At 39.4% G+C, this 13,325-nt stretch overlaps 1 protein-coding gene across 12 annotated transcripts in view; it reads left to right on the top strand.

The window, feature by feature from the left end:
- Nucleotides 1–13,325, top strand: part of LOC127647538 (nucleosome-remodeling factor subunit BPTF-like) — a 56,413-nt gene that overhangs the window by 14,359 nt on the left and 28,729 nt on the right. For 11 of the 12 annotated variants that reach the window (XM_052131827.1, XM_052131828.1, XM_052131829.1 and 8 more), the window contains exons 5-13: nucleotides 35–208; nucleotides 2,526–2,711; nucleotides 2,833–2,981; nucleotides 4,251–4,588; nucleotides 4,698–4,829; nucleotides 7,189–7,318; nucleotides 8,726–8,861; nucleotides 8,956–9,306; nucleotides 10,659–12,477. In XM_052131827.1, the coding sequence (XP_051987787.1) occupies nucleotides 35–208; nucleotides 2,526–2,711; nucleotides 2,833–2,981; nucleotides 4,251–4,588; nucleotides 4,698–4,829; nucleotides 7,189–7,318; nucleotides 8,726–8,861; nucleotides 8,956–9,306; nucleotides 10,659–12,477 (3,415 nt within the window). The remainder of the gene's footprint in view (nucleotides 1–34; nucleotides 209–2,525; nucleotides 2,712–2,832; nucleotides 2,982–4,250; nucleotides 4,589–4,697; nucleotides 4,830–7,188; nucleotides 7,319–8,725; nucleotides 8,862–8,955; nucleotides 9,307–10,658; nucleotides 12,478–13,325) is intronic. The other variant, XM_052131820.1, reaches the window with a different exon arrangement.

Here is a 13,325-nt window from a genome sequence, read left to right as displayed (position 1 = left end):
TCTTCAACTTTTCTTTTATCCATTCAAATTTCAGCTGTAGCTGCCCCTGCCCTTGAGGAGGGCAGCACCAGTATTCCTAAGCCCACGGAAAACAGCTCAGTCATTCCACCTAAAACCGAGTCCCAGAGTCCCACAGGGAATGCCACGGCTTTGTCTTCCAATACTGAGGAGAAAGGGGAACCTGCAGAGGGGGTGAAAGAGTTGCCAGGTACGGTGAATGGTCCCATAAAGTTACTTTTGCTTTGTGATCAAGTCACATAACATTGTTATACCAAGACTGTCTCAACCTGTTACCGGCACAATTTTCCTGCTCTGAATGAGCTAATGTTATTTTCTTGTAATGAAACAAAGCCCCGGCTGACTTGAGTGACTGTCTACTCTTCCCAGCCACCTTTGTTCAACAGTACAGCCTATAGAGTAGTACTGGATCTCTGCCATCATCAGTGTCTTTGGCATATCATGTTTACTTAAAGTGTAGAGCCTGTCTGTGTTATTTTGGAATAGGGTTACCAAAGTCTTTAATGGAATACAGCTAAGTACTGCTGCGGTAAAGATGATGCAGTATAATTATTTTTCATTTAGGTAGGGATGTCCCAATAATGCTCTGAAAAAAACTATGCTGATTTTTGAATTTCACTGCGTAAACTTTGAAAGCACAACTTAAATCACGTTATGTCCTTGTGTGATTATTAACTACAAAGGCTGCAATTTAATGAGATTAAATATATTTGCATGTGCTGCACACTTCAAAGTGATTGTGTGAAGTCGGCTGCTTATATGCAAAAAAACATTGATATCTATACGGAAAGCACCATCATGAGCCATGCACGCTCTGTTTGTAGTAGATGACAGCAGTGCGCTGATTCACTTTGTTGCACGCAGCACATGCAGACTACACTTTGATTTAATTAAATGGCAACCGTTTGCGGTTTCATAATCACACTGGCCCTGCGATCCAAACAGGATCGAAGGGCACTTTGAAGGGAGAACAATTATGATGATTGCGTCAAACAATATTTCCAATGAGTTTTATTTTTGAGCCCCACACCTTTCAGCCCTCCAAAGCTCTCACAGTGGATGGTGAAGTCTGAGAAGCGAATGGGGCATAGGGATGATCACTCACCCTGAGTCACATAGCAACTCTGTGTGAAGCTACTGTCAAAACGAATCGGAAAGGGCTTCACTTCAAAATAAAAGCTTCCATCAAAATACTGTAAAAGCTCAATTTAAATGGAAAAAAAGTACAACAGAAATATTTCACTACTGTATAGTTATATAATATTACTACTAGTAGTAGTAGTAATAATAATAATAAATCAATAGTAAATACATTATATTTAAGTAATGTCTCACATCTGTGATGCTCTGTTGTGCATTACTTTATTTGACAAAAATAACACTAATGTTGTTTTTGGATTGTGCTGTGAGATTCTGTATAAAAGCACTTCATTTGGTCATCATCGGGCGGGCTTGTTAGGCACGACAATACTCTTCCACAACTTTCTATCCTCTGCCAATCTGGTGACCTCTTGCATAAGATGTTTTTTTCCAATTCCAGGCCGAAGTGTTTAAGATCTTTGTACGCTTTTTCTCTATATGAAAAGCGCTGGCTACCACGTGGCTTCGATGTTACTTCCGACTTGTAGAGGGCATAGATGTTCGCACTCGTTCATTCGTAGACGGTATCCGATAAACTTCAGCTGTCTTGATCTAATAGTTGAACTGATTGGAATTTGGCCAGTTTTCTTGTAAATTTCTTGTTTTAGTCATATGAGCTTCAGCTTGATTGATGCCCAGCATGATCCGATAGCACCTTCTGGTGAAGATGTCGAGTTTGTGCTCCAGTGCCTTAGTGAGCGCCAAAGACTCGCATCCATAAAGCAGCACAGATATGCAAGCTGCATTAGAAAGCCGCATCTTAAACTTCACTTTCAGTCTGGGTGATCTCAGGATGGTTTTGAGTTTTGTGAAGGCAACCCAGGTGAGTGAGATACGATTCTCGACATCTTTCTCAGTTGATACAACAGAAGACCCCAAATGCTTTAAGTCATCGACAATTGTGATTTTGTTTCCATCGATGAAGAGTTGTGTTTGAGTTCGGATTTGTTGTTAAGTTGAATTTGGACTGTCTTTTCTACATTTATCTCAAGCCCCACCGCGTCAGCATTTTGCTTGTTGGTAGAAAGTTGTTTGCGAATGAAAGAGTGAAACAAAAGTTATTTTATGCAATATTTACTCAAATTACTTGGTGGGCCTAGTACAATTGCTAATTGGTCTAGTGAACACATTTATCTGCTGATATGATAATTGCAAAATTTCAGCCGATAAATCGGCCTATCACTACTATTTACTGTCTACAAACAAATATTATAAATTGTGTATAAATGTAAAAAGTTGCTGAAAATGCACCCCCTTTCAGTGTTATGATAGCATGCATTATGAGTAGGCTTATTCCAGACATGCCTACGGTTTTACGCTGGACTGTTACTAATTAATCCTCCATTCCCATTAAATCTATTCCTTAGGTAAGAGTTCAGAGTCTGTTGGTCAGGGTGATGGGGATTCTGTACTTGAAACTGAACCTCCGCAGACCGTAGATGAGAACAGCTGTAGCAGTCATTTCTCCATCTCTGACTGTCTGCGAACTCTGGAAGAACCCGACCTGGCAGACCGCTCCTCACAGTCTTCACTAAACAGCCAGGATGATGCAGGTGTGCTTACTCACACTCTCATTCACACTCATAAAATAAGGAAAGCTGCAAATGTTTTTGAACATTGTGCTGCAGCTCATTACAGTCTCAAAATGACTGATGTTGTTACTGCATTGTTTAGGTGAGGGTAAAGCTAATGGAGATGGCACAAAGACAGGATCTTCGCGCATGGTTACCCGACTCAGGAACCCTGACAGCAAGCTCAGCCAGCGCAAGGTCATGCAGGACAAAGATGGCAGCTCTCAGGATGGTAGTAAAGCACTTAGAGAGGTAACACTCAACATTTTTTAATTGAGATGAACATATACACTCGCCGAGCACTTTATAAGGAACATTATGGTCCTAATTAAGTGCCCAACATGGTCTTCTGCTGTTGTAGCCCATCCTCCTCAAGGTTCGACGTGTTGTGCATTCTGAGATGCTATTCTGCTCACATGCTATTGTACAGAGTGGTTATCTGAGTTACTGTAGCCTTTCTGTCAGCTCCAACCAGTCTTGCCATTCTCCGTTGACCTCCTCAACAAGGAGTTTCCATCCGCAGCAAAGCAATGAGACTGTTGTGTGTGAAAATCCCAGGAGATTACAGAAATACTCAAACCAGCCAGTCTAGCACCAACAATCATGCCATAGTCAAAATCACTCGGATCACATTTTCTCCCCATTACGATGGATGATGTGAACATTGACTGAAGTTCCTGACCTGTATCTACAGTGCATGATTTAATGCATTGCACTGCTGCCACATGATTGGCTGATTTGATAATCATATGAATAAGTAGGTGTACAGGTGTTCCTAATAAGCTCCTCAGTGAGTGTAGATCTAAGTGAATAAAGTAAGAAAAATCTTTCTTGCAGGTTGATGATGCTTTGAAAAAAGTGATTATATTATTGTTTGGGTCATAACTCGTACAACTTTGCTATCAATTGTACATGTTAGGGATGCACTGGCTAAAAGTAAATTTTATGTAATGGCTGATAATCGATATGATGGCAGGTATTCTAAATTAAAGGTTGACCGATAGTGGATTTTGTAGATACAATAACTAAAGTGGGGGAAAGGCCGATAACCGATTAATAGGCAGATGGTTTTTAAAATTATGCAGTTTATTGTTCAACCAAAATTCAGATTTGGTGCATAACGTGGGACAGTTTTAAGTATAAACAAGCCTGAAACATACCGGGGACTCTTATTTTGAAATTATGAAAATATCATCGTCAACTATCGCCATATATTTTTGCCGTAGATCCAAAAGACGATATATCGTCTACCTCTATTCTAAATCTGTATTGTTATACATACTGTATGCTACTAATATGTAGTGGACTGATGAATATTTTACAATGGCCGATATCTTAAATTATATTGGCCAGTATGGTAAGCAACATATCATGCATCCCTATTACATTACAAATAATGTACTCATACTAATTACACTTATGTACAATTGTGTATTTGACTTAAAACATGAGATTGTTTGTCTGTATTTGTCTTCTGTAGTTATTGTGCACTGACTGTTGATCGTGTGAATATTATTTCAGACTCCTCCGCTGTCATCTTTTGGTTCTTTCAAGAGAGATTCATCCAAGCAGAATGGCAGTGGCTTTTTCAAGCTGGGCAATGAGGGCAAATTCCGTGTCTACCACAACCAGTATAGCACTAACACCCTCGCTCTAAACAAGCATCAACACCGTGAGGACCACGACAAGCGCAGACATCTTTCCCACAAGTTGTGCATGACCCCTGCTGGTGATTTTAAGTGGAATGGTTCACTATACGGCTCTAAAGCTCTGACCGTGTCCACTCTAAGATTAACCATCATCCAGCTGGAGAACAATGTCCCTGCTCCATTTCTGCATCCAAATTGGGCGTCACACAGGTAAACATCTTGCATGTACCAGTAGGAATTGTTTTTGTGTCCATCCTGTTTGGACAAAAATGTTTCAGTCATTTAACCATGTTGTCCCGTGATCTTTTTCTTGCTGTAGGTCAAACTGGATAAAGGCTGTCCAAATGTGCAGCAAAGCGAGAGAGTTTGCTTTGGCTTTGGCCATTCTGGAGTGTGCAATAAAACCAGTGGTCATGCTCCCAATATGGAAGGATTCTCTGGGTCACACAAGGTCTGTTTTAAAAAATAAATACAAACTATTTCACCATCCTTAACCTGTTGATACATAATCGCTTGCACTTGGGAGTGACGTCACTGCACAATTTACTGTCTATAAATGTAATTAATGTTAACCAATTATACATCTTTTCAAAGTCTAAGGGTTCAACATTGATATACAATCTTTCATGATAGTAATGCTCCAGAAACAGCAATTTAGTTATTTATGCCAGGAGTACAAATGAAAACATGCAATATCAAAACGGGATTTCGTACCTTTATGAAAACGCGATGGCCAGATGAGTCCAGTTCGCCACTCTTGGGTCAATTGTCCATGACAAGCGTTCATTGAAAAACATCCAATAGCACTTTTTGTCCATAAAAGTGATAAATCTGAGAAATATTGATATATTCTCCATTGTTTACATGAGATCTCATCTGAAAGATTAATTGCGTTAATTTTTTTAACACGTTATTTTTTTGTCAAATTAATCGCACTGAATTAACGCGTTAAAAAATTAACGCAATTAATCGCATGCCCCAGGACCATAATAAGGAAGATTCCTGAGAAATGCAAGCTTGTAGTACCACCTGTTTACTCCAGAAGGCAGTAAGTGAAACTTCAGCTGTGTTAGCAATGTGCAGTTTATACAGTGAAGAAAAACACCCTTGAGCAGACAGAAGAACACAGACATGTTACGTTCTTGCGTTCAAAACACTTGATGGAGCGCAAATCCGAACTAAGTGATCTCAAGATGTGTTTAAAGATTGAGTATTAAACTATATTTAACTTGAAACTGTGACCTAAACATTTTATGTTTATGACGCAACGCACCCGAGACGCTACACAAGCATGTCTGACGAAGGTGTAGATTGACGGGTCTTAAAAACATATATATATATAATTTTTTATTTATTTTTTATTTATTTTTTTATTTAAAGATAACTATGTATAATTATATATTGATATAAATATGTATTATCATTATATATTGAATTATTGTTATATGAGGGGGCTTTCTCAGCAAATATTTGTATATGCGTTTAATTGCGATTAATTAATCGGGACACCATGTAATTAATTCTATTAAAAATTGTAATCGATTGACAGACCTAAAAACTGTATATGATATTATATATTAGAGTCTCATAAACAAAGTGAGCCTGTCTCAAGTCTATTTTTAAAAATGCGGTGTAGTTTTATTCAGAATAGCCAAGCAGTGCAGTCAGATTTTGTGTCGTCTTGAAAGGCGGAGCCTTAATTTTACTCCGTATACAGGCAGCAATTTTACAGCGACAAAAGCTTGCAGGAACCAAATTTGTGTTAGATCATCTTCAAATTTGAAACGTGACTTCTTTAGACTTGTGCACATTTTATTTCTGAGTTGTCTTGGCACTTCTATTATTGTTTTTTTTTAGATTATAAAAACATTTTCAGCACAAAATATTTCCATTACCATAAACTTCAGCTTCTCTAACTTTAAAAAAATAACAACATATATTCATTCTGAAACTTGGGAAATAAAGCCCAAAGAGTCTTCTTTCAAAAGATACTGCAACTGTGTCCATACTCCAAAGGGTCAGTAAATGCAACCATTTAAGCTCAGGTATGTCATTTTCATGGCAAAGCAAGAAACTTCATTCAGTTTGGAACCCTTCCAGTTGAGTTGATTACAACCTCTTATGGCTCCTACACACTACATGACTTTCAAAGATGTCGGATTGTGGTACCGTTCATATTACACAACTGTTTGTCTTGTCATTGAAGTCGTAGTGTTTTCAAATTACATGAGGAATTGGCGACAGGGGTGAACACATTACAAGACATTTCACTATTGACCAATCCCCGACAACTCTGCCTGGACTCCAAATTACGTTTAACAACAGAGTATGCACGAGAAGTGATACGAGATATGAAAACAAATGCATGATCATATGTTATGCATTTCAGAATATGAAGTGTATGTTTTAAATCACCTCAAGTTATCATATATTTTATTGGTTACAATATGAAAAAGTAGCTCCAACTTAAAAATCGACCTATTTGCTCACCTGATTGTCAATTGTCAATTTCTCTCCAAATCTTCTCTTTCTCCACCCTGTTGTGGGACAATTCAGAGGTTATTATATGTAATAAATCTGTTTCAATTAAGTGTCATATGCAGTTTATTGTTAGAGCAATGAAATGCTCATTTGCATGTATGCTTTTCCAACAAGACATCCTAATATTATACTCCACTTCATCGCATCTAAACAAATATCAACATTCGGTGTACTTCACCTAATGCCATTGCTGGAGGCTTTCCAAAAATGTACTGTGAGTCACCTTTATGTCCCAATTTTAGTGTTTATTCTGCTGCATCTTACTGCAGGCTTCATCGTATGACCTCTGTGGAGCGGGAAGAGAAAGAGAAGGTGAAAAAGAGGGAGAAAAAACTGGAGGATGAAGAGACAATGCAGCAAGCCACATGGGTGAAGTACACTTTCCCCATCAAACACCAGGTACTGCACAATATCTGCTTCATTGAACATTATAAGAGGCAACTAGGGCTGGGGCGGTATGGATTTTTTCTAACCGCGGTTGAAAAGCAATATATTACCGCGGTATAGCGGTAAACCGCATTAAATACATTACATTGGATCAGAGAAGTCTACCCCCCCCGACAGACTTTGGCGCACACATCAGAAGTCGCTTTTGAGCGACATCCAAGAAAAAAAACGAGCACAATTTTAAATAGTCAAATTTTCATCAAGCAGTAATTTGGCATGAACTAATCACTGTATAGATTTCCTTATTTAAGATTATTCTCAGATACATTCGCATTGAAGATGGGTCAGACATGATTTTGTCCACTTTATTAAGTTTTGTTTTGTAGAAAGCCTTTCTTTAACTTAAAATTTCGTTTTGTATAAATTGTATCTTAATTTTAATCACTGTTTCATTAACTAATTGCCTGGAATTAATAAATAAGAAGCAAATATAGCAGACATATAATCAGCAGCAGGACGTGGAAGCGCCGATGCGATCTCTTGCGCGTGAGCTCTCTCATAAATGAACCGAAACTCGCGGCTAGGCCTACTGCCTCACAGACATGAGAAATAAATAGAAATCTTAAAATGCATTTTAAACAAAATTCAAAACAAAATGATAAAATTTTAGGCTACAGTAGCCTAGTAGTCAGGTTTGCCGATGTGCGTTACTATTTATTTATTTATTTTTATCCCTGTGCGCCAATCGAAACGGACTTCACTGCTGATATTCTGGGGATACAACATAGCCAATAGGCTATAGCCTACTAGGGACTTTAGCCTTTAAAATATCTTTGCTGCATTGGATCAGTCTCCTTTCTAGAACAGCCAAGAGCTTTCTAGCCTCGCGGCAGCAGCCTTGCATCGCTCAGACCTTAAAACAGTCAGCGCCGTGGATGCGGTTTTGAAAATGTATCAAAAAACGTTGGTGCGGACAGATGAGTTTTGTGATGCGGTTCGTGATTAAATAATAATAGCCCATCCGCGCATCTCTAATACAAATGGAATGTTATTATGTGTCATGGAACATTGCGCTCCCCAACTCGCGAAAGGTCGGATTTGCTCCATATTTTGATAAGTTTTGTTTAGAAAACCTTGAATCCATGTAGGCTAATATCATTAGACATAATCCATATCATTAGAATCAATGAATCCATGTCATTAGACACAACGAATCCATGTCATTAGACACAACGTGCACACATGTGCAGGCCAATGTTTTTGTTTTTTTGCGGTGACGACGGTGACAAGCTCAGACCCGCGGTTGGAGTCACGTGACCGCGGTATTGCGGTAATGCGGTAACCGTCCCAGCCCTAGAGGCAACTGCAACATTTCAGCTGTAGGCATCCAGTAACTTTGTTTAAATGTCCTTTTTAAAGGTGTGGAAACAGAAGGGAGAGGAGTACAGGGTAACTGGGTATGGAGGCTGGAGCTGGGTAAGTAAGACCCATGTCCATCACTTCGTCCCAAAGCTACCAGGAAACACCAATGTCAACTACCGGAAAGCACTAGAGGGTATGTTTGCTTGTAGAGAACGCTACAATAATCCCACTCTCTGTAATAGAGATAATATTTTTGCAGAATCTGTCTGATATAATGTATTTTTTAGCAGCTAAAACTGGAATGGATAATCGGGCAGCTCTTTTAGAAGCACCTAAAACTTTGGTAAAAACAGATGAAGTCTCTACTCAAAATGTGGCTAAAACGGATAACGTCCCGATCACATCATTGGATGCTTCTGAAGAAAAGCTATCTGTGGAGAAAGCTCATGTGCTAAAAGATGAAAAAGGGAAGGAAAAGTTTAAAGAAACAGATGTTGAAATGGTTGAAGAAAAGGAGGTTGAGAAAGTGGAGGAAATAGAGGATGAAAAAGTTAAAGAAAAGAGTGATGAACAAAATGAATCTGTGGAAAAAATGGACACTAGTGCTCCAAACTCTGACGATGTAAATGATGATAAAGGTATTTAAATGTTTTGTTAAATAAAAAATATCTTTGTTCTGAAAAATCTTTTGTACCAAAGAAAATGACTCAAGAATGTCTTAATACCTGTTGTCTTTTTTTGTAAATACCCTGCTTGTAAAAAAAAAAAAAATGCTTAAACCAGCTGACCGATCAGCTAAACACCAGCTTGTCCAGGCTGGGAGACCTGTTAGACCAGCTAAAGACCAGCTTGGCCATGCTAGGAGAACTGCTAAACCTGTTTAAACCAGCTAACACCAGTAAATCACTATAGGCTGGTTTAAGCGTTTTTGAGATTTTTCAGCATGGTACTGAAAGGGAAAGTTCACCCAAAAAATGAAAATTCTCTAATTCACTGACCCTCAGATCATCCCATATGTGTATGCTTTTCTTTCTTCTGCAGAACAATGAAGATTTTAGAAGAATATCTCAGCTCTGTTGGTCTATACAATGCAAAACTTTGAAGGTCCAAATATCACAAAGGCAGCATAAACGTAATTCACACCACTCCAGTGGTTTAACCAGTGTATTCTGAAGCGATCTGATTGGTTTTGGTTGAGAACAGACCAAATTTTAATACATTTTTCACTATAATGGTGTGGCTGTGGCTCAGGTGGTAGAGCAGGTTGTCCACTAATCGCAGGGTTTGTGGTTCGATTCCGGGCCCACACGACTCCACATGCCAAAGTGTCCTTGGTCCCCAAGTTGCTCCCATTGGCAGGCTGCCATGTCGATTCTCTACCATCATTGGTGTGTGAATGAGACGCAGTGTAAAAGCACTTTGAATACCGTTATGTGAAAGAAGGCGCTATATAAGTGCAGACCATTTACCATTATAAATCTTGACAGCAGTCTCCTTGGCGATCGTGATTTCAAAATTGGTTACACTTCTAGACATACTGTGCACATACGTCAAGTACTAGGAAGTTTAATCATGCATGAAATCATGATCGCTCCTAGAGACTGCAATGGCAAGATTTACAGTGAAAAAGGAGTAATGTTTTGGTTTGTTCTCACCCAAAACCGATTGGATCGCTTCAGATTACATTGATTTAAACCACTGGAGTGGTAGGGATTACTTTAATGCTGCCCTTATGTGATATGTGTACTTTCAGAGTTCTGGCCACCATTCACCTGCATTGTATGGACCTATAGGTCTGAGATATTCTTCTAAAAATCTTAATTTTTGTTCTGCAGAAGAAAGAAATTCATACACATCTGGGATGGTGTGAGGGTGAGTAAATGATGAATTAATTTTCATTTTTTGGCAAACTGTTCCTTTAAAAAACAAAAAAGCATTTAAACATTTTAGGTTATAGTTTCCAATGTGTTTCTGTTTTTCATGTTTGCAGATAACATTACAAACAATTCACCTTCATCAAACGACTCCCCTTTCAAAGGAGAGTCTTTTGATGGCGAGGTAACAAAGGATAGTGCTCAGAGTCAAACTCAACTGTCCTTCTGCTATGATGTTGTGAACGTCAGTGAGGGCTTCCTGCAACGCATTGCATACAAGAAGGTGGTCAAGGCTTCAAAACTTGATTGCCTTCTGGAGAGGCGAGTTAAACAGTTTGCCATTGAAGAGAAGCAAAGATTGGAGAAACTCAAGCAGACTACAGTTTCTCAACCCTCAACTCAAAAGTTCAAAGAAATCAAGGAGACAACCATTGCTGCTGAAGACCAAAAGGTTAAGACTGAAGGAAGTATCTCTGAAACTCCTAAAAATACCCAGGCTGATGGGGTTGTAGACCCAGCAGTACATCAAAAAGACCATGTGGTCAAAAAGCTGGATTTTAACCAAGAGGAAGAGCAAGCGAGTACAAATACTTCAGGACAGAAAAATAACCTGGATGTCAGGTTAAATGATTTCTTTGACTCGGCTCCTAAAGAACATCAACAAAAATCGCCAGAACCAGAATCCAAAGCACCCAGTCGAGTTGCGATGTCTGAGCTCAATGGAAACTCTCAAAATCTGGATTCAAGCGATCAACAAAATGCCATACCTGATAAAACCATCTCAGAAGGACTTACTCCCGACGATGCTGAGAAAAAGACTGTTGTTGAAAACAACGAGAATAATCTTGATGTACAAAAAGCTGTGTGTGTGCAACTAAATGGGAAAGATGGTCCTGTGGATTCGCCATGTAAGAATTTGACTGAAGTTAAAACAAAGGAGCTAACCAATAGCCTTGGGGAGGAAATCAAAGCAATACCGCCAAAGGAACCAGTGAAGTCACTATTGAATGGTGATTCCACTCAAGAGTGTCTAAAAGAATGGACTAATAGCTCGATTCCTGAAGTGAAATCTGAAGGAGAGAAGGGAGTTACCAAGTCTGACCCTGATTATATACCACCTCCGAAAGTGGCTAAGTTGGAAAACAACACAGAAGGAACTGTAGACTCCTCGGTTAGCTCCTCTGTACCTGAACCTTCTTCAGTAGCTTCCAAGCCAAACATTAGATCCGAGGTGCCTAATAATAGCTCAAAGGTGGACCTGATGCAAGTCGAGGAGTCAAAGCCTCTTGTACCTTCTCCCGTCCCATCAGCGGAAGAGTCCAGCCTAAGCAGTGACCTCACCGAAAACAGTAGCAACGTTGGCGAGATAACAACTGTAATTACTCAAGTCAGCACAACTACAACAACGGTATCCACTATGGCCCGCACGGTGTTGACATCAAGCCTTGCTTCCGATAATGGAATACGTACAACCATGCCTGATTCTAAGGTTGAGTCAACCAGCTCTGTTTCAACACTCTTTACTAAAACTACTACTTCTGTTACAAAGGTCACAAACTCATCCCAGGATGCCATGTTAACAAAAGAGTCCAATACCATTGTGACGGAAACCCTGACTGACACCAAGTCTGGTCCTAGTGGTTCCTCTGTGACCTCCATGACATTGAGCCAAGAATATTCCACCAAGGACAGAGTACAACTATTAAAGTTCTCTCGCACTAAGAAAACGCGTTCCGGGACAGCCTTGCCCTCGTACCGCAAGTTTGTAACCAAGAGTAGCAAGAAGAGCATCTTTGTGCTTCCCAACGACGAGCTAAAGAAGCTTGCAAGGCGCGGTGGCATTCGTGAAGTTCCTATCTTTAACTATAATGCCAAGCCAGCCTTGGATATCTGGCCCTACCCATCTCCACGACCAACATTTGGGATCACATGGAGGTCTGTATCTATTCATTTATTCCTGATCTTGTTCGTCCTTGTTGGATGTTTTCGTCTCCATCTTTCTGAACACATGAACTTGTCGTATTATTAGTGGTGCTTGCTGAGTCGTCACTGTTATTAGTACTCCTACTTTGGGTTAGGGTTTGTTCCCACACCGTTAAGGCTAGGGATGTCCCAATACCAATAATGGTATCATGTCCGATACCGCGCTCATGTACTGGTAAAAATGCTCCAATACAAAAAAACGAAACCTTTCGATGTACAAATGTCATTGCGTAAACATTCAGCCCAGAAATTAAAATCACATTATGTCCTATGTGAGATGTAACTGTAAAAGCTACGATTTAAGGAGATAAATATATAGTTTGCATGCAATTCAAATGCGAGGGATTGTGAAGGTGTGGAGACAGTGTTGTGCTGATGCCGCTGCTCATACATTTTCAGGATCCTCCAGTGTTTCTCTTAGGATTTGTTTCAGAAGCAGTGCTGTTGTGCGCACGTCAGTGAGTCTGTAATGCCGGACCCGTATTAATGCACGTCGGTGGAGCAATAGCATAAAATGACAATTATTATAGATAGGTTATTCATGTTCTCCTTGTCATGTGTGAGTTTATTTACTGGAGGGGAGTAAATAAAATGTATTAAAACAAATGAAAATGTATAACAATCTTACTGGGGGCTACTTTCTCAATTTTGACATCTAGTTTTATTCAGATGGAATGATCTTTAAAGTATATAGTCTAATTATGGTCCTTCTCTTCAGTCACTTGTTTCTCAGAAAGATGTGATGCAACATGTGCTGAATTACATTTATGTTGTTCGTTTTAGCAGATACTTTTAACAAA

Source organism: Xyrauchen texanus, chromosome 8 (assembly GCF_025860055.1).
Source record: "Xyrauchen texanus isolate HMW12.3.18 chromosome 8, RBS_HiC_50CHRs, whole genome shotgun sequence".
NCBI lineage: Eukaryota > Metazoa > Chordata > Actinopteri > Cypriniformes > Catostomidae > Xyrauchen > Xyrauchen texanus.
Note: the sequence above shows the minus strand (reverse complement) of the source record. Positions and strands in the feature narration are given on the sequence as shown.